Source organism: Montipora foliosa, chromosome 7, assembly GCF_036669935.1.
Source record: "Montipora foliosa isolate CH-2021 chromosome 7, ASM3666993v2, whole genome shotgun sequence".
NCBI classification, from domain to species: domain Eukaryota; kingdom Metazoa; phylum Cnidaria; class Anthozoa; order Scleractinia; family Acroporidae; genus Montipora; species Montipora foliosa.
In genome coordinates, this window is record NC_090875.1 from 26,386,850 (window position 1) to 26,409,722 (window position 22,873).

Below are 22,873 nucleotides of genomic sequence, written 5' to 3' on the forward strand. Positions count from 1 at the left end.
CATTTTCGAAAATACCATGATACTCTTTTTGTCCCTCCAATTTTACATAAGCATTGTTTTTGTTTTCTCTTGGGACAATTATAGAAACTGAAAACAATGCTTATACAAAATTTGAGGTGACGATCAAAGAGTATTACGTTATTTTCGAAAATGGTTTATTTGAACAGATATAACACTTTAGATGGCGCCCGTCCCCTCACAATCTTGTTTTCGCGAAATTTTCTTAGCAGTTACGTTGAGGCAAGATAAGGAAGGGGAAGGGAAGTGCGATGTGTCAATTTTGTCGAATGCAGTGGCTTCAAACAATTCAGCTTATGAAAACAGTTGTTTTACCGCCTCAAAACCTTTCGGACTCTTCTAAGGCCTCTATGAAACGGCCACGCGCAGTTCTAAAAATCCGTTTCACCGTATTTTTGTCTTAAAGAGATGAAAAAAAAATAAAAGTTTCATGACATTTCTGGCCGTTTTAAAAAAAGAAACTTTGCGGTCTTTTCTGAGGAGCTATCGTGCCCGACGGGACTTTCGAGAAACGCATTGTCTTGCACTGGGTACTGGAGAGCGGGTTGGTTGAAGAAAAACTCAAAATTCTCCACACTGCACTAGGTTATGCCTCGTTCACTATTAGGAAGTCCTCGTTCATTCTTCAACCAGGGTGTGTTTATTTACCAGTAAATCACTGGTTATCTAAACTAAGGTAATTGGTGCGACTTTACCTAGACACGACTGGAGTACACGCCAATGGAGTCTTACAGAAGATAGAGAATTGAAACTTGGAGGGGGTCTTAAAAGGATGCAAATTCAATAAAGCTTACGGCAACTGAACTTTGAACAAGAGAAATTGTGGTTGATTCATATATAACGTTTATTCAAAATGCTCTTAAAAACTTTCTTACAATTCAATACAAAGTGAAAGTAATTAAAATAGCTCCAGCAGCTCCCATATAGTTGTGCGATAAATAATCTAAATCGGAGAACTTACATTTTGCTTCAAAGATGTTTCGATTCGTGCATTCCGTGTTTTCCTCCCCAAATGACCAGCCCATTTTTCCCTATTTTCGTGATTTTAGTCCCACTGCAATAAAAAAAGTCATAAATAGTCTGTTGGGGGAGGGAGGGAGGCACACTAAGGCCCATTACTCTGTGTTGTACATGATTAATCTGTTCGCTACATAATCACAACCTTTCTTTGGATAATAAAAGATCTTTCAATAATTTAAAATATTTTTGAATCCTTTTAAACTTTTCTCTGGATTGTATGTAATCTGATAATAATGTAATGGTCATCGCTCTATAATGAAATTTCTAACATTCATCCGAAATACAGCTGGCGTCCATCCGGGAATGTGTGGCGCATTTGAAGCTGCCATTGGCTATTAATTTCTTGCAAGCTGATCCTGCTCTTGTGCGAGCGCCACAACGCCTGCGCGGTGTAAGTTTACTTGGTGTCGAAGTGGCTTCTGGGATGGAAAGGTCCAGTTGTCGTTTGGTTTTTTGAAGGAGACCACTTGGTGTTGTTTTGACGTCCGAGTCGTCTAAAACGCCTGAGCAAGAAAACAAAACTAGGTTATTATAATGATTTACCACTGAAAGCCTCATTGAAATAATGTCGAGTAATCCATGCCCATGGGAGGCGAGACGAAGTCGAGTAAATTATTCCACAATATTCAGAGCGCCTGAAGAAAACCATTTTCTGTGGACTTACATAGGTTCTTTTTTTCTTCACTTCTGTTTCTTAAGAACTAGTGCTAATTTAAAGAAAGACCATCACCTCACACAGTGCGATTTGAGCAACACAAATCAGCCTTTAAACTGTTGTCATGCACAGGTGAAACTATTTTTGCTTCTATCCGCTGAACTTTTAGTGATAACACTGAACTTTAAGAGCTATCGCCAATTCAACGTGAGTAATTCTTTGTCACGCTCCAAGTGCAGTCCCCCCAGTGAGATAATATAACACAAAAAGGTGATTTGAACTTTTTTTTGCTGCCAAGATTACAACATTTTCGGGCGCAAATTCCGCGCGAATTGTTCGGAGGTGAATAGCAAAGGATATACGGAGTTTGAGTAGCCAATCAGCGCGCGCGTTCAACCCTATGCACTGTTTTAGTATATACTAATAAATACAGCAACAGCCAACAATCAAGAGCCTCATTGCATTAAATACTTAAAATACAAGATATTGCTAATGATTAAACTGTTCAGAAATGAATTACCGCCTTAAGACATTCGAGAATATACCTGTTAAATTTGAGTCGTTTTCAGTTTTACACGGCAGCGAATTGTCACGTGTCCAGTGGGTGATGTATTCAATAGAAGGCTGGGCATGCAAACTAAGGCCTGATGGAAGTGGGTCCAGATTATTGCCATTGCCTTGAAAAGAGTTGCTTATCACATAAAAATAAAGCCAGTTTCCTGTGGAAAGACAAAAGAGAAGTTGACTTCTGTTTTGACTCGTATAATTGTTAAGTAATGAGAAAAATTCTGATTTCAAAGTTTGAAAGAAAAAAGTGAACAAAGAGTTTGAAAGTGAAGTGAAAAGAGATAAAAAAATAAGGAACTTGCATGTGCAAGGCGCTGGAATTCAGCTACACGCGGGAAAGACTGAAATATCAGCAGCTCGTGGCACTGGAAGACGTGTTTCTATGAAAAGCGACGGAAAACGAGAACACCGCCAAGTCTTTCTGGACAGAAAGTAATGGTTTCTTGAAAAGATTTCGAGGTGAACAATAAAACTTAACCTGTGTTCGTTCTCCTACTCACCAAATAAAGCTAATGTTAAAAGACATGACAGCGAGCCAAACGACAAGCTGGATTGAAACTTAATTTCACTCCAAGCGTTTACAGGTACCAGGACTAGAAGAGCCAGCCTCGTAAAGAGAGGAGCATTCAGGAACAATATACAAAGGGTCGCTAAAAGGAAATATCCGACATGCAGTAGACACGTGGTGACGATCAATAATTTCTCCCCAGTCCCTCCGATGTGCTGAGACAACCAACCAAGCCTGTCATCAATTTTTGCCTGCATCTCATTGGTTACCTGTAAAGTAAAACTAGTTCTCAAGTTTGATTTTAATGATTCGAGGGCAAGGGAACTTTATCATTCATTGTAAAATTCATTAATAATTCATTCAATCCCAGCACAGTATTCAGATCACATGTACACAACTGTAAACCCCAATATTCGCATCCGATCTGTATGGACGTTTACAATGGCTCGCCTATCGGCTCGCCATTGTAAACGCCCATACAGATCTCCCGCGCATATTTTATCTACTACATAATATTAACACGAAATCTTAGAGCTAAGTAATTACCTGAAGTAAATAGGCAATAGTTTCGTTGATGATTTTCAAATTCTCCATGGTCTCGTTATAATGCTGTGTCGTCTCACTGTGGTATGACACCATCTGCAGAGTACTGTGGTCTAACGAAGAAGAAAGAAAAGACGGCATCTCCGTTACCAAAAATTACGACAATACACCTTTCGGCACTTGAGTATTAGCAGTATGAAAGACTGAAAGGGGCACTGTCACGCTAAATTTGCTGTTTTTAGGTCAAAACTGGGTAAATATCTAAATTAGTTCTTAATAGCTCACACGTACAACATTCCTGACAACCCACAGACAAGATATGAAATGTATTTATGGCACAAAGAGCTATTCGTATTTAATTTTTGGCGGGCCCTGGGAGAGACCACAGTCCTTCCATACGAAATGTTCACTTCCGGTGTTCGTGGCTCAAAATGTTACTGTCTAAGCTCCCTAATGTTCAAACGCCATAGTCGTACTCCTCACCAATTTTATCCCATACTTCTTCAGCTTTGTTGCGAATCTTGTTCAAGTCTTCTAAAATCCTGTAGTGACTCATCTTCCGATCCACACTCTGTTTCTGAATTTCGGTGGTCGCGTTTTCTGTAAATTAAAAACGAATATGCTCATTTCAAGGTTAATTAAGACTATCAATAGGGAGTTTAAGCACGCGACGTTTTTGAGTCGCGGACCGCAACCGGAAAAAAACATTTCGCATGCCAGGACAGTAGGGTCTCCCAGACTTTTAACCCGATCATCTCTAATGGAGGGAAGATACTTAGCAATATAAAGGTGGAAGTGACAAGACAAGTTAGAGGGGAAAACAGCTCAATTCCGGTTTCCGTCCGCGGCTCAAAAACGTCGCGTGCTTGAACTCCCTAATGGAGAAGAAGGGATAGCGCAGTGGTGAAAGAAACTCGCCTCCCACCAATGTGGCGGCACATGTGTGTTGACATGTTGGGTCTCTACTCTGCTCCGAGAGGTTCGCCCCCCGGGAGGGGGGCTCCTATATAAAAAAAGACGGGGGTGCTCGTCGGAAATTTTGAAAAGAACCCCTAAGAGGGGGGCGTGGGCGAGGCATGAATTTTTTTTTTTCCCCTAAGAGGTATCAAATTATGGGTTTTAATCAGGCAAAATTAAAAATAGTAAATTATCAATCTTTCCAGTCATGAATTTTCGGCTCAATACCCTAAACGGTACCGCTAAAAGTCCCGCTGTGTACCTTTTGAGGCTGAACACCCTATAAGAGGTACCAAAACCGCTTTTTTAACCCCCAAAAAGGTTCGACGAGCACCCCCCGTCCTTTTTTTTTATTCCGGCTGCAGGCGCATACCCTCGATGGAGATAACCTGTGGTATCCTTCCCTTTCATTGAATTGAATGAACAAGTTGAATTAATTATGCAACCGATTCTAAAATCATGAGATTTTAGAGAAGTGAACGAATTGCCCTGGAAGATGCAATCGTTTCTTTCCTTTCATAAAGAGACTTTTTATGACGTTTTGTGGTATTTCGAGATCCGATCGATTTACGCCTGTCAAAATGGATTAACCTCGATGTCTCAATTCGTTCCTAGAGAAAAAGGAAACACCCATATCGAGGCTTCATGGAAAAACTTGTAAAGATCCTTATTTCATTCCCTACATTCTTGCGGTCGGTTTTTAGTTGACGTTTAATATCTTGAAAATGGACCATTGCTTTTAAACTAAGTAATCTCACCTAGCTTTTCTTTAATAGTTCTAGCCATCTCATTCAGCTGCTTTCGCCCTTTGTCTATCAACACCTTCTCCTGGCTCAAAGCTCTGACGTTCCCTTTGAGAGAAAACGAGATGGACCGCTGAACACCTTCATAGTTGGAATGCAGTTGCTTTTGTTGATTGATAAGACGCTCCTGTCCAGCGGTCACTCGAATGACAGTGGTTTCAGCTGCTTCCGTCAGCCTACGTTGACCATCCTGTAGGAGAGAAAAAAATCAAACTGAAACAGGAGTGGTGGATCTCTTAGCCCGAAATGCAAGAGTCGACGAAGTTGTACATCATGTTCAAAATTCAACCATATTCGCCCTTGTCACACGGCGGCCATATTGTCCCGGGAGACCAAAAAAGCTTTGTTTTACACGCCAAGCCTCGCAGTGGAAACCATGGGGGCGAGGCTTGGCGTGGTAAAACAAAGCTTTTTTGGTCTCCCGGGACAATATGGCCGCCGTGTGACAAGGGCGAATTGGAGTTCGCCTCAGTCTCTCTATTATAAATAGGCAAGAAAACAAGTCTTGGTGCAAATTTGAAAATTCACACTCAAGGAATCGTCTTCTTTTTCCTCTCTCCTATCTTCAGACTGTGGGTAAATATTTTCCGATTCCCAGGACGAAACCCTTAATAGGCCATTTCCGAAGTTCATGTCTGCCTCCTCTTCAAAGCGAGTCTAAGTACGAAGTTTTTCTTATGCAAATTAGTTTTCATTCACATGTAAAGTAGAGCTAATGACCATCACAAAAACTTCGCACTTAGACTCGCTTTGAAGAGGAGGCAGGCATGAGCTCGGAAATGGTCTTTTGCTTTTCCTGATGAAAGTGTCAGAGGTGAGGACTTCCCAAAAAACCCATGGATTCATTTGTGAAGCGGCCTCCATTGACGAGTAAATTCGTCTTGGGTTCGGCAGAGTAAAATTTATAGTCTCGCTCTCAGGAAGGTAAGGGTTAAGCACATTATTTCGTTTGTGCCAGGAAAATCAACGCTAATCTTAGAAGCATCATACACAAATGTTATGGAATTCAAGTTCCCCTACCCGCTCCTCCCTCACAAACTCACCTGTAAATGGTTCATTATGTGCATCTGATTTTCCGCTTGACTGGCCAGTTGATTGACAGTGTATTCTGTCTTGAGTCTGAATTGCTGTTGACGCGTTGCGTAGCAAATGGACCGCGCCCTGTTGCTTATAATGTGATAACTGTTCCATGTCATGGCATCCATATCAGCCGTGCAATCACGCAGTTCCTAAAGAAGATCGAGAACAAAACAGTTTGAATGGATTAACAGACCAACGGCTGGCTGGCTCAATAACAATTACACTCTTCGCGATTATACTAAAAAAGATGGACATGTTAAAGTGAATGAAATGAAGAGCTTTATTTTTCGATGCTGACTCGGGAATACTCGGAACCTGAAAGGGAGAAGTCATGACCTACCGATTATTAGTTAGCACAGTCCACCACTGAATCCCAAGAGACTAGCTAGCTAAGCCAGTAGAACAGGTTCAAATGACGATTGTGAAAGACCGTTCAAACACGATAAAAAAATAGGACGGCACTCCACTCCAAAATCGTAGTATAGTATGATTAATGGCGCGGGTGATACCTACACCTTCGATCAGCATGATATGGAAATCGAGGAGAGCCGCGGCAGATTTTAAGAAGAGTGGTGATTTTCGGTTTTAGCCGGAATTCCCTGGAAGGTAGTCGTCACACACCTACGGAGATTTGATGGCCTGGATGGGGAACGAAATTTCACTTTGAAAGCACCGACTCCCGGAGGGCCGATTGACTGCTGAATAGGTTGATAAATTAGACCTTCCCTTACAGTTCCCACTTCCGAGAAAAAAAAAACCAAACCCACGAAATTACCACTGACTGACACTTACCATATCCTCAGTGCATTCATAAGTTCTCCTTCCTTCGGATTGTGATTGACAGTTCAATAGAGCCACGCCCAACTTGGCAAGTTCCTCTTCGTTGATATCACTGCAAGATTTCTTTATCCGGTTAATCACCTGTTAATAGAAAAATTATAATAAACGAGGCCACTTCATAAAGGAAATGAGAATACAAAGAGAAGAACAATCTTGCGAAATCAACAGTCTTGCGAAATTCAATAAAAAATACAATTTTAGCCATCACCGAATATCTGACGAATCACACGGTTCCTATTGCCACTTTCGCCTGGCTCATTTCACTTACAATCTGATGACAAGAATCCAGAGGGGTCAGATCACCCATGTATTTTTTGGCGTCCGCAAGAAATTTCTCCTCGGCTATCGTCATCTCAAAGGGAACAGGGCTGTTCTCCAGATGTTTCCCCTGTTCAGTACCAGTCTCCTCTGACGAGCTTGAAAACGGCCACCACGAATGCGCAGGTGCGAGAAAGAACCAAAAGAGCGTGGAAACAACTAAAGTTTGCTGTAAATGCATCTTTATGCTGAAGACATTCGAAAGAAAATAGGAATAAACGTACTTGAGTTGACCAACAAAACAGTAAATTGTGCAGATATTATTTGGCTTGGTAAACGATCAGCCGACGTCACCATCGATTGTATAATTTTGCTATCTATTGGAAAAGACTTGTCGTTTTCCGGTCTTGAAGATTTACATATGATAAAACAGGTTTCACTGACCATCACTAGTTTAATCGGTAAGCGATAAAACCGCCATAAATGGCCTAGAATATTGCCAATGCAAAATAACTGAAATACCGTATCACACTTCCATTCTATTTTTCAACCTTTTGAAACATTTTGCACTCATCTCAAAACTGTTTTAAGACATCATCTGTAGCTATCCAACACACCATCTTGCAACTTCACAGAGCAAAACTGACGTATAATCTCTTACCTAAAACTTGTCGAGGTCTGTTTTCTCCAAGAGTATAAATGTTCTGTGAAACATTATCTCGCGCAAACATTTTTATTCCTTCGCGCATAATTTGCACGTGACAATTTCAACGTGTCACCTAATTAATAATTATCTGCATTGTGACTTGATTTGTTTGAATTTTCGCGAGATGTATTCACCGGTGCCTATAAAATGTAAGGTAATTAGGTTTTACCGAAAGATTGTAGTGTTGTGTATCTCTCCTCTTTTTCAAAACAATTCCGCGAAGGCGCATTACTTTGACGTGAAAAGAGACTTGCCATCGAAAAAAGAAACCTCGAAATGTCTGAATCAAGATTGAGTCATGGTGAGGTAACGGAAAATTGAACTAGGCTTTGCGCTTGCGTAGTACAGACTGAATACACACATGTCTGCAAAAGTCTATTTCGATGTCTTGACTCGTTTCAACGGTGCGCCTTCTCCATAATCGACAAAAATCGTTGCAGATACTAGATATTTTTCTCGAGCATAGTTTTCGTGTCTTTTTCCTCTTTAGAAATAGGTGGCAGATGGATTCTTCCATAGAACAATCTTCTTGCAAGTTTCCAGAAAAGTGAACTGCTCTTCTGCGCACTCTCAGATACTACAAACGATGGTTGCCGACGAAAACCCAGAGGTTGTTTTTCTCAATGCCGCCCGCAAAAATTTGTAAACTCTAGGGAGAAAAATGGTATCATTGTCTATTCTATTTATTGACAGAGTTAAGATTAGCCAGATTTGATAACGTTTGGCAACAAAGATAACCGAACGGTTGTCGCAAATCAAAAGACGCACGTTTGAGGGAACTGCACACTTGAAGAGCATTTTGCGCAGCGGGGTCTTAATTCACTACATAAAAACAAATGAGTCAGGCAAAGAATGTCAACTGCGATCCTCAAAAAGAAGGCAAGTGCACAGAAAGCACTAAAAATAGGTATTAACTCGGTGCTTTCTCTCAAATAGACAGTACATGCGCTGTGATTGATCAATGCAACGATACACCCGGTTGAACTTAAAGAGTGCTTTCCCGCGCGATTTGATCACCAAAAGATATGATTGATATGATAGATACCATCCTTCCTTCATTTTTCCAAGGCGAGCGTAAGTGACGCCGTAACTTAAGAGGTATTTAGGAGATTGAATCCCATGTAACTTTAAAGGAACAAACTGCTATTCATATTTAAAATAGACTGTTTTAATTTACCTCCAAATTTTGTAATAACATCTTTAGGGCAATAATATAAGCGAAGATCCTGATATCATTAAAGTCCAACCGTATACTGGAACAATATAGTAAGTTCTATATGTACAAATATAAATATATTAAAATTCTTTCATTTATAAAACGATTCCGAACATGTAATGTGTATCCTCATACACGGGAATATGTGTCAAACTGCAACAAATCAGAGCAAGTGTTTATCAATGGCGTCTTTGACGCAACAGTCTTCCCACAAATAACACCACCGTTTGGTCTGGTCGTCACAACTAACGCAGACAATTCAACCAGCCAATCATAAAGCAAAACATGCAGCTACGTCAAGGGTGGGAAAACGCACGCGAGCGGGTCACAAGTTGTTTTCCTTTTCCTCTGATTGGTTCCGAATGAACCATGTGATCTTAAGGCTAAAGTGAAGTAACACAAAGCTAAAGCAACCAGGGGCAGGTACAAAAGTCGGACTGGAAAAACTCGGATTGCTCGAGCGAAAAACGGTTTTGTAAGGCAAAACTATTCAACGCTTGCGCCGATTTCACCAAGGTTGCTTTAAAGATTAGGGTTGGGGTGATTTCTCAAGGCCTTCTCTTTTTTTTACGTCGCTCCGAGGTGAGCGATCCGAGTTGATGCGGTCCGACTTTTGTACCTGCCTCTTGAGAAGTTCAACTCTTCACCAACAGATCAACTACACCTCCACATCCCTGAGGAGCACGACTCATTGGTTTATAGGTTGAATAGCAAAAGTAATTTCCTACGCGCGTTTGGTATTTTTGTTCAACAACCTCTCGCTCTACCAATAGGGAGCTTACGAAACGAGGACAACGACGGCTACGGGGACTTCATTTAAAAATACAAGTTAGCGTTATTTATATCACTACGAAGCTATTTCATGCCGTTTCGCGTTAAAAATGTGTAATAACTGTCGAGGAATTAAACTGGTATGAGTGGGTTGGAAGCGTAGACAAAGAACTGAAAATTAATCGTCATGTGCTAACGTCATCCACAGAACCTTGAATTTGGTCATTTCACGTCGTCATTTAGGAGATGACGGCAAAGAAATGTACCAAAATGTAAAACGCACGTGCAGAGCGTGCAGAGCCATTGTTTTTGCTCACTAAACGTATTGTTTTGTAGCGTCGTCGTTGCCGTCGGCGTCGTCGTTTCGTAAGCTCCCTAATAGCCCATTTCCGAGTTGCTGCATGCCTCAGTCGCAAAGCGAGTTCTGGTGCACAACCATTCAAATGGAAATGAGTTGCGTATTCTTATGCAAATCAAACTCAATTCCATTACAATAGTTGAGCACCAAGACTCACTTCGAAACCGAGACAAACAGCAACTCGGAAATGGCCCATTGAACCAATCAAAGGCGTAATTAAAACCAGTCGCTCACATTCGTTTTTTCCGAGCTAGGCGCCTTCTTCGGATACGCCACTCAATAGACTTCTGTCATAATGGCGGCCAAATAAAATATTCTTTTGTTTTAATGCTAATAAGGCTAATGAGGGCAGTAAGTCTAATTAACATAAAGACAAAAGAACGTAGAAGTGGTCGCCATTTATGAAAGTGGTCTATATGATTGGTACATTTAATTTTCTGCATGTGTTATAATAAGCTCTCATTCCATAGACCCTTATCACGCGGTGGCCAATTTTGGCCAGAGACAATAGATTTCGTCGGCCGAGCCTCGAGTTAATGTGTTTGGAAACGTGTTTCTAGTCGTCCCTCAGGACTCTCAACATAGCCGCCGTGTGAAAAGAGTCAATTGAAGCACGCTCCATTATAGAAAAACCGTAAATAACAATGACCACAACCAGGTTTTCTGAGCCCGCGAGACTGAGCACCCCCAGCAAACCATTGTTTTAACGAAAACCGCTGGTCAGTAACCTGGTTCTGGTCATTGCTGTCCAGGGTCTTCCCCATACACCTTTAATATTCCAAAATGGCCACCATTTAAATATTCTTTTGTTTTTATTCAAATAAGCCCTTGATGCCTCGTTCTTAAGCTTAAAATTCAAAAGAATATTTTATCTTGAACGAGGCAACAATCAGCGGCCATTTTGGAATAAGGTGTATTATAGTTAGGAGTTTCAGCACGTGATCTCTTTTTGAGAGGCGGACGGCAACCGGAAAAGAAGATTTCCCATGCCAGGACAGCAGTGTCTCCCAGATTTTTCAACTAATCATCTGTAATGGCAAAACGATACTTAGCAATGTAAATGTGGTTGTGTGAAGACAAGTTAAAAGCGAAAACAGCTCACTTCCGGTTGCCGTGCGCCTCTCAAAAATGTTGCACGCTTAAGCTCCATATTGCTTGTTAAGCAAGCCGTTTCTCTCGAGGCATTTCTCTCCTTACGCTACGCAACCTAAGACTAAAAGCTAGACATAATGGACACTGGAGACCCTCACAAGGTGAATATTTGAGAAATGAAAGCCTCCTAAGGGCTCCTATGTGCCTAAGCGTGAACTCTACTACTCAGTTACCTACTGCGGCACACGAGACATCAAAAGCGAGAAATGTGTAAACGTAATCTACAACAACGATATTTTTGCGAGCTCAGAGCTTCTCCAGTCATTGGCAAAGTTCACGATAGAAATAAATGTTACTTTTATAAAACTTAAAAAAACAGCATCAAATTAAACTTCCTGTTTCTCATTTCTCATATCTACATAAAGATACCTTCAATAAAGAATACTCTCTGTGCAAAGATTTATGAAAGGACCATAAAAATCTTTAAGAATCTTCAGACGTTTTAACAGTCCACAATCTTGAAGCAAAAGTCTGAACAAGAAATTTGAGGGAGGCCAGACAAAAATAATGGCACTATTCAATCTGCATTGGCATTTATATTAGTGTTATTCATAAAATGTGTTTTTATGCGCCTTTCCTGAAAAACAGTGATATCCAAGAGGGATCTACTGAAAATCACCTCAATAGTTAGGCTGTACAGTTATCTTACAAAAAGTCATTGAGGTTATCATCAGGCAGATTCTTATATTCATCAGTCATAGGTGACAGAAAATAAGTTAGAACTGCGGGAACCCACACATGAAAATAGAAGCCACCTCTGGAAAATATTTACCAGTTGCTGTATGCCGTGGTTGAAGTTTTCTTCCTGGTTCAAGTTTTTTTAAACTAGCTCAATTTTGATTTTTCGTTCGTTTCAGATTATATTGATAATGAATGTTTGACAAAGAAAAACCAAAATTGCACTCTGAGAAACAGAGGCAAAGAGAGAAGGCTGGTGAATGGCAGTGCACTCAACAAGATGATGAGACACGTCTTTCTTTGAAAGGGCATATGCATCTCAATCAGACAAATTCTGGATAATAAACTAAAGGAAAACAAACAAATCATTGTTTCTAAACTAACTTAATTATTATGAGCTCTTATTTAGGAATACCGGTAAAGAATTCACTTGTGGTGTAAGGCACCTGTTTTGTGTGGGGATGGGCAGATGTATTCCAAACATGCCTTTCTTAGGTCACGCAGCTGAAGCTGTCAAATATCCTGCATATAGTCTGCTACAGGCTCCGCCGCTATCTGAGACACAATGTCCATCAGAAGACTTTGGGAACCCTCTCCTCCTTCGCTCTTTACATCACTTGCGCTGTCCTGTTCTTTAGAGGCCAGGGTGGGTGTGCATGATGGCAGACAAGACTGTTTGGTGGTATTGCAAGCTTGCTGTGTTTCAGTTTTGTCTGGAACTTCAGTCTTCTTATCATTAAAGAAGAGAGAATAAAGAACATGATTTTAAATATCAAGACACTTCAACAACAACACCACCATTTTGACAAAAGTAAATGGTATTCGAAAGAAGCTACTAAGAAGTTATGCTGTACAAGACTAGAGGATTCTAACTTTGAGTCTGTTGGTGAAGTTCTACAGTGTGACAACTCATACAAAAGCTACTGAGTGGCAATTTCTCCTAGTGTAGCCTGATTATCAAGCTCTACAAGGTGGTTTTGAGTTTTGAGTTTGTGCATATCAAAGCATTACCAAAAATACAGAATCCAATCTTTACAAATGTCACTTAAGTCAGGGCTCGTGACCTTTAAATTGCAAGTTCACATGCACCATTAATTGCTTACTTTTCTCCTTTGGCAGCAAAAACTACAATAATAATTTCATCATTGTTCACCTACCTTATCCTCACTCTCCGATGAGGAACTTGTATCCAAGTGCACTCTTGCATTCTCCAAACCTTTTCCATCTTGCACCTCAATCAAATTGTCAGGTACAGGTAACTTCTTTAAATCTCCAATATGCAATGAAAATTCTTCCTGCTGATGAGCACCTTCTTTATGCCTTTCACTCAACAACGACTGCAACACACTTGTATTCATTGATGACTGAGCAGGTGGTTTTCCTTGTAAGACCTGTTTGGAATGGTTTTCTGGTGGTGCAAATGCTCCAGAAGACAATAGGTTCGAGCATTTCTTTGACAGAAACTCAGGGGAACTGCCAGATGCTGAAGAGCCCTTAAATTGCACTCTATGCAATGCTTTAGGCCTGTTAAAAAGGATAAAACTGAGATTGCACAATGCTGGGCCATGCTTTAACTCTTTTTTTGGCAAATGGAGTCTATAGGTTTTACTTCTATGGAAACTAAAGCTAACAACCATCACGAGAACTTTGTTCTTGGACTGACTTTGAAAGGGAAGGTACATTCAAACACAAAAAAGGAGATACACAGAAACCAGTTTTCCTTGGAGATAACTGATAATAGATATCTTCTCAACACCGACAAAAGGAGATGCTTAGACTGTGAGCAGTCCCTTCATAAATCAGTGGAGCAGCCTATTTTTCTGAACGATGCAGTCTCGTTTTGTCACGAAATCGAATTAAAAGACCGAGGAGCCACCCTCCGTCTTTTTATTCATTTGCGTGACAAAACACAACTGCCTCAGAAATGCAAGCAGCTCCACTGATTTATGAAGAGACTGCTCGCAGTCTAGCAGATGCCCATCAACAGTCATTGTTATCAACATGACATGTATATCCCAGAAAAAGTAATTTATGGAAGAAAATCAAGCACCTACTTGACTTTTTGTTTTGTCTTGTTTGGCCTTTTTGTTCCTTTGTCATTTAGGCTCCTGGCGAAGGAAGGTAAAGAGAATTAACCAGTTTTAAATCTCAATAATATTAAAATTATGTTAGAGTATGCTTGCTTAAGAGAAAAAAAAAATCAACATCCCAGTCACTTACATGATTTTAAGAGGCCATGTTTCAGGCCACTCCACAACATAGTTTAGTGAGGTAGGCTGGAAGGCTAAGGTTCGCCTGTTATATCCAAATGGATTCATACTGGTGTAGTGACTGTTGCGAATATTCTCCACTCCCGCTGACTATAAAAAGAAAAACCAACAACTTTCATACATGTGTATTTGAAATGACCATTCATCAAAATGACTGCAAGTCCACTATTACTTACAGGGGTATCTGACCATCCGCCAAAGCTATAGCTTTCTTTCCTTTGATAAACAAGAGCTGAAATCGCATTTGATTTGGCCGGAGGAAAGGTTTGGTTCATCCGTTTGTCAGCCTTTGCTTGTGTGTACAGAGCTGACTTGTGATGACTTTCATCTATGGAATGTTTAAGTCCGGCGTTTAATCTGCCACAAAATGTTAAACACATTATTTTCAGAAACAACACTATACAATACATGTAAACTTTTCTTAATAATTATTGTATTTCAAAACTGTAACAAATCTATGAACACTCTGGCATTTTTCTGATAACTATTTCTGTACAGAAGTTACCTTCTGTGGGCCCTCTGTCGAGCACCTGATGGGTCTTGAAAATATCCAGAACTCTTGCTTGGATTGGGTGCATTTTCTGAAATAACCCAACAGACATAATATAAAGTAAAAGCCTTCTTGCTTTCTCCTATCAAAATGCATATTAAAAAATGTATCCCTGGAATAACACAGGAGAAAATTAATGGTGGTGAAGTTGTTAAATCAGTTACAGAATCTCAACATCACAGGTTCTGTGGTGTTCATCAGTGAAATGAAACTAACACCAAACAGTGCAGTAAAACAAGCAACAAACTTTGCAACATTTAATGCAATATTGTGGCACTACATGTGAGAGAGTGATGTTTCTTATTTCACCATCCAAGAGCGGATTTCAAGAAGGGAAAAAAGGGGCATCTATCTCTTGTACAAGATTTCACTACAGTCATATCTGTCGTGATACAACATCCCTTCAAACAGTTCAGTCCAGATGCATAAAAGGGGAACCAAACTATATCACTGAGGGGTAGCCCTGGAATTGGCTATCATTCCATCCATAAAAGAAAGAAAATAATCTTGCAAGAATCCACTGTCAAGTGAGGAAATTCTCTTTTTCAGAGACTGTGCCATTAACCAGGAGCAGGAGCCCATGACGCTTTACTTTTTTTTTTCCTCAGATAATATATATACATGTATGTACAATATTATGGATAACGTAGCTGATCAATATTAATGGCATGTCTTTGGTGGGTCTAAAACACAGGTCAGTCATTCCATAGGTCACTTGTTGCAGGTTCTTGTTTTACCTTTCTGAAAGTAACCCAAAACCCTCAACTTGGCTAACCCTAGGCCTAAAACCAATCTTAGGCCTTGGGTTAGTCAAACTGAGGGTTGGGGTTAGTTTCCAAAAGGTAAAACAATGACCTGCAACAAGTGACCTGTGGAATGTGACCTTGGTTTTAAACCCACCGGATGTCTTTGATTACATAGTGGATCTACAGAGATTAAGAATTTGAGTTGGAATAGTTTGAAAATGAACACTCAAACTTGGAAATATGATAGTTATTTACTAGTCATAGACTCCTTCTGGGAATAACTCGGATAAGGTGCTTACCACTAGTAGATGGCTGAAAAACTGGCAGTACATCTTCTTTCTCTGAATGATGAATGTTACTTCTTGAGTACAAAGACAGGCCTGACTGAACATTCAAAATAAATAATCTGTCACAGATCTTGATATATGGTAGGCACAATCCCAAGAATAGTTGCAGTTCTTTTGTACAAGCTCCTGTCTAAAAACCAGGGCCTGGTTGTTCAAAAGCCGATTAACTTATTCCGTTAGCGTAAACTTTTGTTTCATGTTTTCAACTTATGGGTGAAAATATCTTTTGCTTATTCTTGTTTTTTAAGATTTAAACTTTCTCTAATGTAATGTTTTTCCAAATGTTGGTGTTGAACAGCATTTGGGAGCAGAGAAATAAACTCCTTGGTCAATTTCTAATCTGGGATTAGCATTAATTGGCTTTTGAACAACTGAGCCCAGATGATTTTACCCATCAAGACCTGAGTTCACTGGGGTTGAACATGAACATGGGCTCGTTAAAAAGGTCTTACAGTGAATAATTACTAATTCGGTCAGTGTAAAACACTGACTGTAGACCGGGGATAAAATGCAGACTGACGTTATAATATAACTGTTGAAAAAGCCCAAACCCATTAGAAATGCTAACAGTTAACCCTAATCCTAACCCTGAAGGTTTTACCGTGTTTAGATAATTTTGTGCAATAGATAATCACTAAATGACAAAATACACCACGTAGGCCCCCTGGTCTGCGTTTTACACTGACCGATTCATAATTAGGCATTTGTTGCCTTTCGACTGTTGCGGTCTGTTCACAAAAGGCACTATTTTACAAAAGCCAGCCAAGTGATCCAAAGTTACATTGACAAAGTTCTTCATTTCGTACAAACCCTTGTGAGAACTGTGAAATTATTTAAAATGGCGTCAAAGGATCATGTTACTATGGTCACCACGAAGCTACATGTAACTAAGTTTCTCTTTTGATACCATTGCATTTGATTTCCTTTTAGTATGTTTCTCGATGCTTTTAACATTTGGGCTGTAAGTTTACACCAACTTAACCCAAAAGGGATTATTTAAGCTTAAAAGCTTATGAATCGTCCGGAACAATGCAGTTTCTTTTAATTGACGATGGAGAACAAAAGAAAACACAACGAGTGTTATCATACCAAAAATGAAGACAATTTCTAAAATGTGTAATCACAGGATTGCGTCTACCTTGCTTTGTTTTTCGTCCAGGCGAGCTAGAATCTGCTTGACCGGGTCAACTTTACGTCTTTGCTGTGGGAAAAATTTCACTTAATAAAAACCGATCATCATCAAGAGCGGTTGAATTCAAGAGTAAACAAACAAAGACAAAATACAACGGGTAGCATGTTAATATCGTGTCGACAAAGGATATATTTCATACCTTTTTATAAGCTATCATTTAATAGCGAGTGAGAATTGGAAAGAAGCCCTCTCGTTTACAATTAAAGTTTCTACGGTTGTAAGAAATCCGCGACAAAACGCGAAATGGCTTCCAACGCCAACTCTCGCATACCAAAATTAAATGACAATTTCCCGCTACAGGATTACAGTTTTCTCAAAACACCAATGCTAATGGTTTCATCTTTTGTCCAGCTACATCGTGTTTACAAAACACGGCCAGGTGAAAAGTTATAACATCACCACAGGACGGAACTTTCACATTGTCCTACAGACTCCTACAGAGAGAGAGAGAGAGCAGATTCAAATTGATTCAAGCCGCTTTGACAGCGCCTGAACCAATCATATTCAAGAATTGTAAAAAGTGACCGTACCAGCTGGCCGTACCTCTTTCAGTCAATCTGCCGTTGCAAAATATTTTGGCGTGACTGAGTTTTATTACTTTTTTCACCTTATTACAAAAAAAAAAACGTTTGTAACGGAATAAAGAGGAGAGAAAAAAGGATATTTGGACCCAAAGGGACAAGCAGGACCCATGTAAGTTCCCTCTGGGTATTATAAAGCCCCATTTACACGAGCAATTTTTCCTTGACAAGTTTTCCTTGACAAGGAAAAATTGCTCGTGTAGATGGGGAATAGTGGACAAATTTTCCTTGTCAAGGAAAATCTGGCGTGCTAGCTTTTCCTTGACAAGGAAAAATTGTCAAGTCTGAAATTTGCTCGTGTAGATGGACAACAAGGAAAATGTGACAAGGAAAACTTGTCATATTTTTCATTTACACTACCAAGGAAAACTTGTCAAGGAAAACTTGTCAAGGAAAACTTGCTAGTGTGTACAGTCAGCAAGTTTTCCTTGACAAGTGGACTTGTCAAGGAAAAATTGCTCGTGTAAATGGGGCTTAAAGGACAGAATGGCTTGGTATTCGCCAATCTCCTCTTTGTCTTACCCTAGGAACTTTCTTTTCTGGGTCAATGGAAGAAATAGTTGAAATAAGTACACCTAATCTTTCAAGAATTCAGCTCCACCAAGTAGTTGAACATGGACAAAGAATAACTTCAAGTAGTCAGCAAAAGCAGAACTTCAGTCACTGCAACATTTCTTCTCTGTACAACATGAAGGGAAGAGTATAGATTTCCAATGATAAAGGATGGTCAATAGTAAGAAGAGGAGAATTAAAGTGATTTTATGTCAAGAGAAAAGTGGCTAGCCTGAGTCCATCTTTCCCAGCACGGTTGCAAATCATAGCATGGAATTAGGTCCACCTGCAACTGTTTGAATAAAAAATGGCAGTTTCCTTAATTGGCTATAGTCTGTTGAAGGAAAATCAAAGTTTTAGACATGCTTTAATGGGGACATTAACCCATTCACCCCTAAACCAGCCATACTTAGTATTTTACTCTGTCTAACGCCAGACGATTTTACTTGTCAATGGGGAACCCCCAGGAGTCAAAGGGTTGATCACTCACTGAAAAACTACGTCCCATTAATCCCAGACAAAAGAGTTTAGACTTCTTCTGTTTTCGAACATTTGAAATGTAACTTGAAAGCATTCCATGCATGCGCCCTTCCCCAATACATGCAACATAATGTTCTTCATACGATGTGCAAATATTTGTATTGTGTATTGATATAGGAGAAGCTGTAAGATTTATTTTGTGTGACAAAAGAAGAATGTTTAGGATTTAGATAAGAGAGATAAAATGTCTCCAGGGGAAAAAAGGACAAATACCTTCCCAAGCTGAGTAAAGAGTTGACAGGTACATGTGTAACTCCATCCACATGATGTTGGTCAATTGAAGTTGGGCCAAATTGGAGGAGAGGGAATAGGCAAGACAATGATCATTAATAGACTAAAACGTAAATTGAAACAGACCATGTTTGTCTTCCTTGAATGACTGAATGATTGGTTGGGTGCTGAAATTGCTGTATAGTCTCTTGCTGGTCGGAAAAGTCATGTTTATTGTTGTATGAAGGTGGTTTGAGCTTTGGACGACTGAGATAAAATCCTAAAGTCTAACCATTAATATGAGAAGAGAGCAGGGATGGCAAAGTGGTGAAAGCATTTGCCTCCCACCAATGCGGACCAGGTTTGATCACTAGACTTGTCGTCACATGTGGGTTGAGTTTGTTGATTCTCTACTCTGCTCCAAGAGGTTTTTTCTCCAGATACTCTCGTTTTCCCCTTTCCTCAAAAACCAACCGTTGACTTGATATATTATGTTGATTTGATTTCTGTACAATGTCCACAATAATCAGTGCCCCACCACTAAATACAGTTGACACTAAAATAAAGTTCATTAATGAAAGTTACCAAACAGCACTTCCCTGTGGTACTGTTTACTTGGCTGACAATTTTTTACTCAGAAGTTGTTGATTCAAAAGTTGCTCAAGCTTAATCGGTTACAAGCACAACTGCTCTATTAATAATATTGGCAGACTGTAAATCATATTAAACAAAAAGAATTTCAAGGAGATAAACCAAAAAATTAATGTTAGTTTTCACTGACAGGAGAAAACTGGAGTACCTAGAGGAAACTTCTCAGGGCAGATTAGAGAACCAACAAACTCGACTGACGCATAATGTTGAGTTCAGAAATAATTATTGAACCATGGCAACACTGGTGGAGGGCAAGTGCTCTCATCTCTACAATGACCCTGCAAAAAAGAAACAAGCAAAATTGCATGATTCCACCAGTTCTTCTTCATATATACAAGTGCTTTAATAAACTTTTAGTTTTGGCATTCTTCCTATAAGTAGATGGCTTTCTTAAAAAAAAGAAAATTCATTTCATCCCCTCCATATATAGCTATTCTTCCCTTTTGCATAAGCAATTAGCATAAAGATGAGGATAAAATTAACACAATAATAGTGTTCCTTTCAATGCCAGTAACAGGACCGGATGCAACAATAATATTATTCAGTCCTTGTCATCCTCATCTTCATCATGTTTTTCCTTTTCCTTCATTGCTTGTAACTTTTTTATTAGTTCTTTTGCAGGATTGAACATGCCATTGGTCTGTACACCACACACATAACATCGTTTGCTCTTTTTGTAATGCCGTAAGGCACAAGCTTCACAAAAATAATGTTTGCATTTTGTGACAACTGGATTTTTAAAGGATTCACGGCAAATAAAACAAGCAAATGGGAGATCATCATCGTCATCACTTTCAATTTCATAAGCATGCGGATCTTGTTTGCTATAATTTCCTTCACCCCATTCTCGTTCCAATTGCCATCCATGTTTGTAGTCACTCCGATCGTGCATAAACTTACAGCTGTCTCCAAACCCACAGAAGCCAGTTTCTTTGTAATCCTTACAAATATCAGGCTGGTAATCCCACCTCACTGTTGCTCGTAGATTTGCTGGAGCTCTGATTGGTCCTTGTCTAAGAGCAAGAAAAAGAAAGATAGTAAGACAATGATCTGAGGAAACCACTTTTAAATCAAGTGGTGTTTCCAAGCACAGTCTTCCAGTCAAAAAATGAAATGAAGAATACATTTAGAAGCTGAAATATCTTGCTTGGGGAGAAAACTTATCCCTGCACCCAACAGTACCTCTTCTTGCTGTGCTTGCTTAACCTACTGACTCTTCAGGCACCCTAGGAGGCCTCCAGTTAACAAGTAAAATCGTCTGGCGTTAGACAGAGTAATATCTGTTAAGTCTCACTCCCAGGAGTCAATGCTATGAGTTAAAGAAACGATAAGAAGAAAGAGAAGGCAAGAATGAAGTGGGTGAAACCTGTAATTAATTTCTAGAGCTGCAGGACTGACAGAAAAATGACATTCAACAGCAGTGTTTTAAAAGTAGGAAGTGAAAAATAAAGAAACTGTGATGTCTGTGAACTAACAGTGCAGTTAAGTAGCTAATGACTTTTACCAGGTATTGATTAGTTGTATTGTAAAGTGCTGGTAACAACATGGCCAAATTAGGGTAAGTGTCAACGCTGTTTGCTGTAGTTAGACTTGGTTGGTCTTCGGGGGTTACCAGCTCACACAGAGTCCGATAGACTAGACTTGAACACACTCAAGACTTGATTACATTCTGCTTTAATAGTTAAATCAAAGTGCTTATATACATAATGGTAGCTACAATAGCTAAACATGATTAAATATGAGGGAGTATACGATGTTTCCGTCCTAGTAAACATCCTAATTCGTATGTGAGCATAACGCCTTACTTAAATATTGATACATTCGTAAATCCTGAGGAACTAGGCGTTTAGAATCCTACATGAAATCCTAGTATAAGAAAGGACTAGTTCCCACTATTTTTAATGCATTGGCTGTGTGCAGCACGTAAATAGCACATTTGAACGTTTGATTGAGCAACAATACATATGTCCTTCCGATTCGCATCAGGCGAGTAACTGATCTACTTATAGTTCGACAGGTCACGTTAGCTAAATGTCACGCTTCCCTTAACTTTTCGTACAGTTGAATAGTATCGACACCTCTTAGTTTTAAGCACGGGTTTTAAGTCCAATGGACGTTTTCAACCAACCTCTAGGGACACCAATAACAACAGAGAAATGTATGACTTCTGGTGGACGAACAAAAGAAGCTAATGAGAGATCTTTTGTTTTCGTCCACCAGCATGGCGGCGATGACGTCACGTGAAAACCTCCCATAATTCCAGGACTCACTGTAATTTTACTACTTTGATGCACTGAATAAGACTACAGTGCAGTAAATTACCTGACCATTCCACTGGAGGCATTTCCCTGTGCTGTTCCTTTTTTCTCATAGAATGTCATGTAGTTATTCATCCCTCGATATTGCTTATCATCCTTTTCTTGTTCTTTTCGTTCCTCGTTTGTCTTTAAATTCTTCTCGAACAAGGCCTGAGCATCTCTATCAATCTCTGTATCGATCTCCACGATTGCAGTAGCTCCAAGATCCTCTGGACCTGCTCGCATAGCAGAACGCGTCGACTTGAACGAAACATCGATTTCTTTCTCCTCCTCGAGCTCCTCACGTTTTGATTTGGAATCAAATCCATCCGTTTTCTGGAACATCGGGTTATTTGAAATCGTCTTTTTCTCTTTCCTTATCACAGTTGTTTCATCGTCATCCTCACTATCCGATTTCTCCACTTTTCGTTTTCGCACATTTCGATTTCTATTTGCTTTCTTGAAAAACGCACATGTAGGTTTGTTGGACAGAACATCTTCATTCGTTTTATCCGCCATTTTGGTTGCTGTTTTTGCAGTCTAGATTCCAGTCTCTTTCCATCAAATCATTTAACCTCGTCTTAAAGATGAGTCTGCTGCATATCGTGGTGTCTAGTCGTCTCTTCTGTCACGAATTTTGTTTGTGTTGTAATTGTTTGCAGTTGTCTTCGTTGTGTTCAGTATTTTGTGTTCTTCTGTCTTAGTGCAGAGAACATTTAGTTGTTTGTGTGTGTCCTTATGTTATTCAAAGTCAAACGTATTGCATTTGTGTTTGTGCTACCACGTGTAACTTTACTCAAAGTTGTG

The 22,873-nt window shown here is 39.7% G+C and overlaps 3 protein-coding genes across 4 annotated transcripts; all 3 read right to left on the reverse strand.

The window, feature by feature from the left end:
- Positions 1 to 838: 838 nt before the first annotated feature.
- LOC138011588 (protein brambleberry-like) lies at positions 839 to 7,623 on the reverse strand. The gene is made up of 9 exons (XM_068858665.1): positions 7,260 to 7,623; positions 6,944 to 7,072; positions 6,115 to 6,300; positions 5,027 to 5,261; positions 3,795 to 3,911; positions 3,315 to 3,424; positions 2,761 to 3,037; positions 2,239 to 2,412; positions 839 to 1,541 (listed from the first exon to the last, which is right to left on the reverse strand). Exons 1-9 carry the CDS (start codon positions 7,488 to 7,490, stop codon positions 1,303 to 1,305), a joined length of 1,698 nt encoding a protein of 565 aa, XP_068714766.1. The 5' UTR covers positions 7,491 to 7,623; the 3' UTR covers positions 839 to 1,302.
- Positions 7,624 to 11,880: 4,257 nt separating this feature from the next.
- LOC138011590 (uncharacterized) lies at positions 11,881 to 17,701 on the reverse strand. Of its 2 annotated transcripts, none has more exons than XM_068858666.1 (9): positions 17,375 to 17,701; positions 17,182 to 17,244; positions 15,996 to 16,080; positions 14,906 to 14,981; positions 14,577 to 14,757; positions 14,351 to 14,490; positions 14,185 to 14,238; positions 13,288 to 13,654; positions 11,881 to 12,859 (listed from the first exon to the last, which is right to left on the reverse strand). In XM_068858666.1, the coding sequence occupies exons 1-9, from the start codon at positions 17,390 to 17,392 to the stop codon at positions 12,644 to 12,646; spliced, it is 1,200 nt and encodes a 399-aa protein (XP_068714767.1). In that variant the 5' UTR covers positions 17,393 to 17,701; the 3' UTR covers positions 11,881 to 12,643. The 2 variants fall into 2 exon arrangements, with proteins under 2 accessions (XP_068714767.1, XP_068714768.1); XM_068858667.1 differs by having other exon boundaries at positions 12,506 to 12,856; positions 17,375 to 17,663.
- Positions 17,702 to 19,010: 1,309 nt separating this feature from the next.
- LOC138010539 (E3 ubiquitin-protein ligase RNF113A-like) lies at positions 19,011 to 22,592 on the reverse strand. The gene is made up of 2 exons (XM_068857520.1): positions 22,092 to 22,592; positions 19,011 to 20,782 (listed from the first exon to the last, which is right to left on the reverse strand). The coding sequence occupies exons 1-2, from the start codon at positions 22,583 to 22,585 to the stop codon at positions 20,311 to 20,313; spliced, it is 966 nt and encodes a 321-aa protein (XP_068713621.1). The 5' UTR covers positions 22,586 to 22,592; the 3' UTR covers positions 19,011 to 20,310.
- Positions 22,593 to 22,873: the final 281 nt, after the last annotated feature.

Excerpts from the sequence above, each read along its gene's own strand:
- LOC138011588 (XM_068858665.1), bottom strand. The coding sequence starts at position 7,490 with ATGCATTTACAGCAAACTTTAGTTGTTTCCACGCTCTTTTGGTTCTTT. Across the intron at positions 2,413-2,760 it reads TTTAACATTAGCTTTATTTG|GAAACTGGCTTTATTTTTAT; the intron begins GTGAGTAGGAGA and ends GTCTTTCCACAG. Across the intron at positions 1,542-2,238 it reads AAACGACTCAAATTTAACAG|GCGTTTTAGACGACTCGGAC; the intron begins GTATATTCTCGA and ends TTTCTTGCTCAG.
- LOC138011590 (XM_068858666.1), bottom strand. Across the intron at positions 14,758-14,905 it reads CGACAGAGGGCCCACAGAAG|ATTAAACGCCGGACTTAAAC; the intron begins GTAACTTCTGTA and ends ATTTTGTGGCAG. Across the intron at positions 12,860-13,287 it reads CATCGGAGAGTGAGGATAAG|AAGACTGAAGTTCCAGACAA; the intron begins GTAGGTGAACAA and ends TTTAATGATAAG.
- LOC138010539 (XM_068857520.1), bottom strand. The coding sequence starts at position 22,585 with ATGGCGGATAAAACGAATGAAGATGTTCTGTCCAACAAACCTACATGT. Across the intron at positions 20,783-22,091 it reads GCCTCCAGTGGAATGGTCAG|ACAAGGACCAATCAGAGCTC; the intron begins GTAATTTACTGC and ends TCTTGCTCTTAG.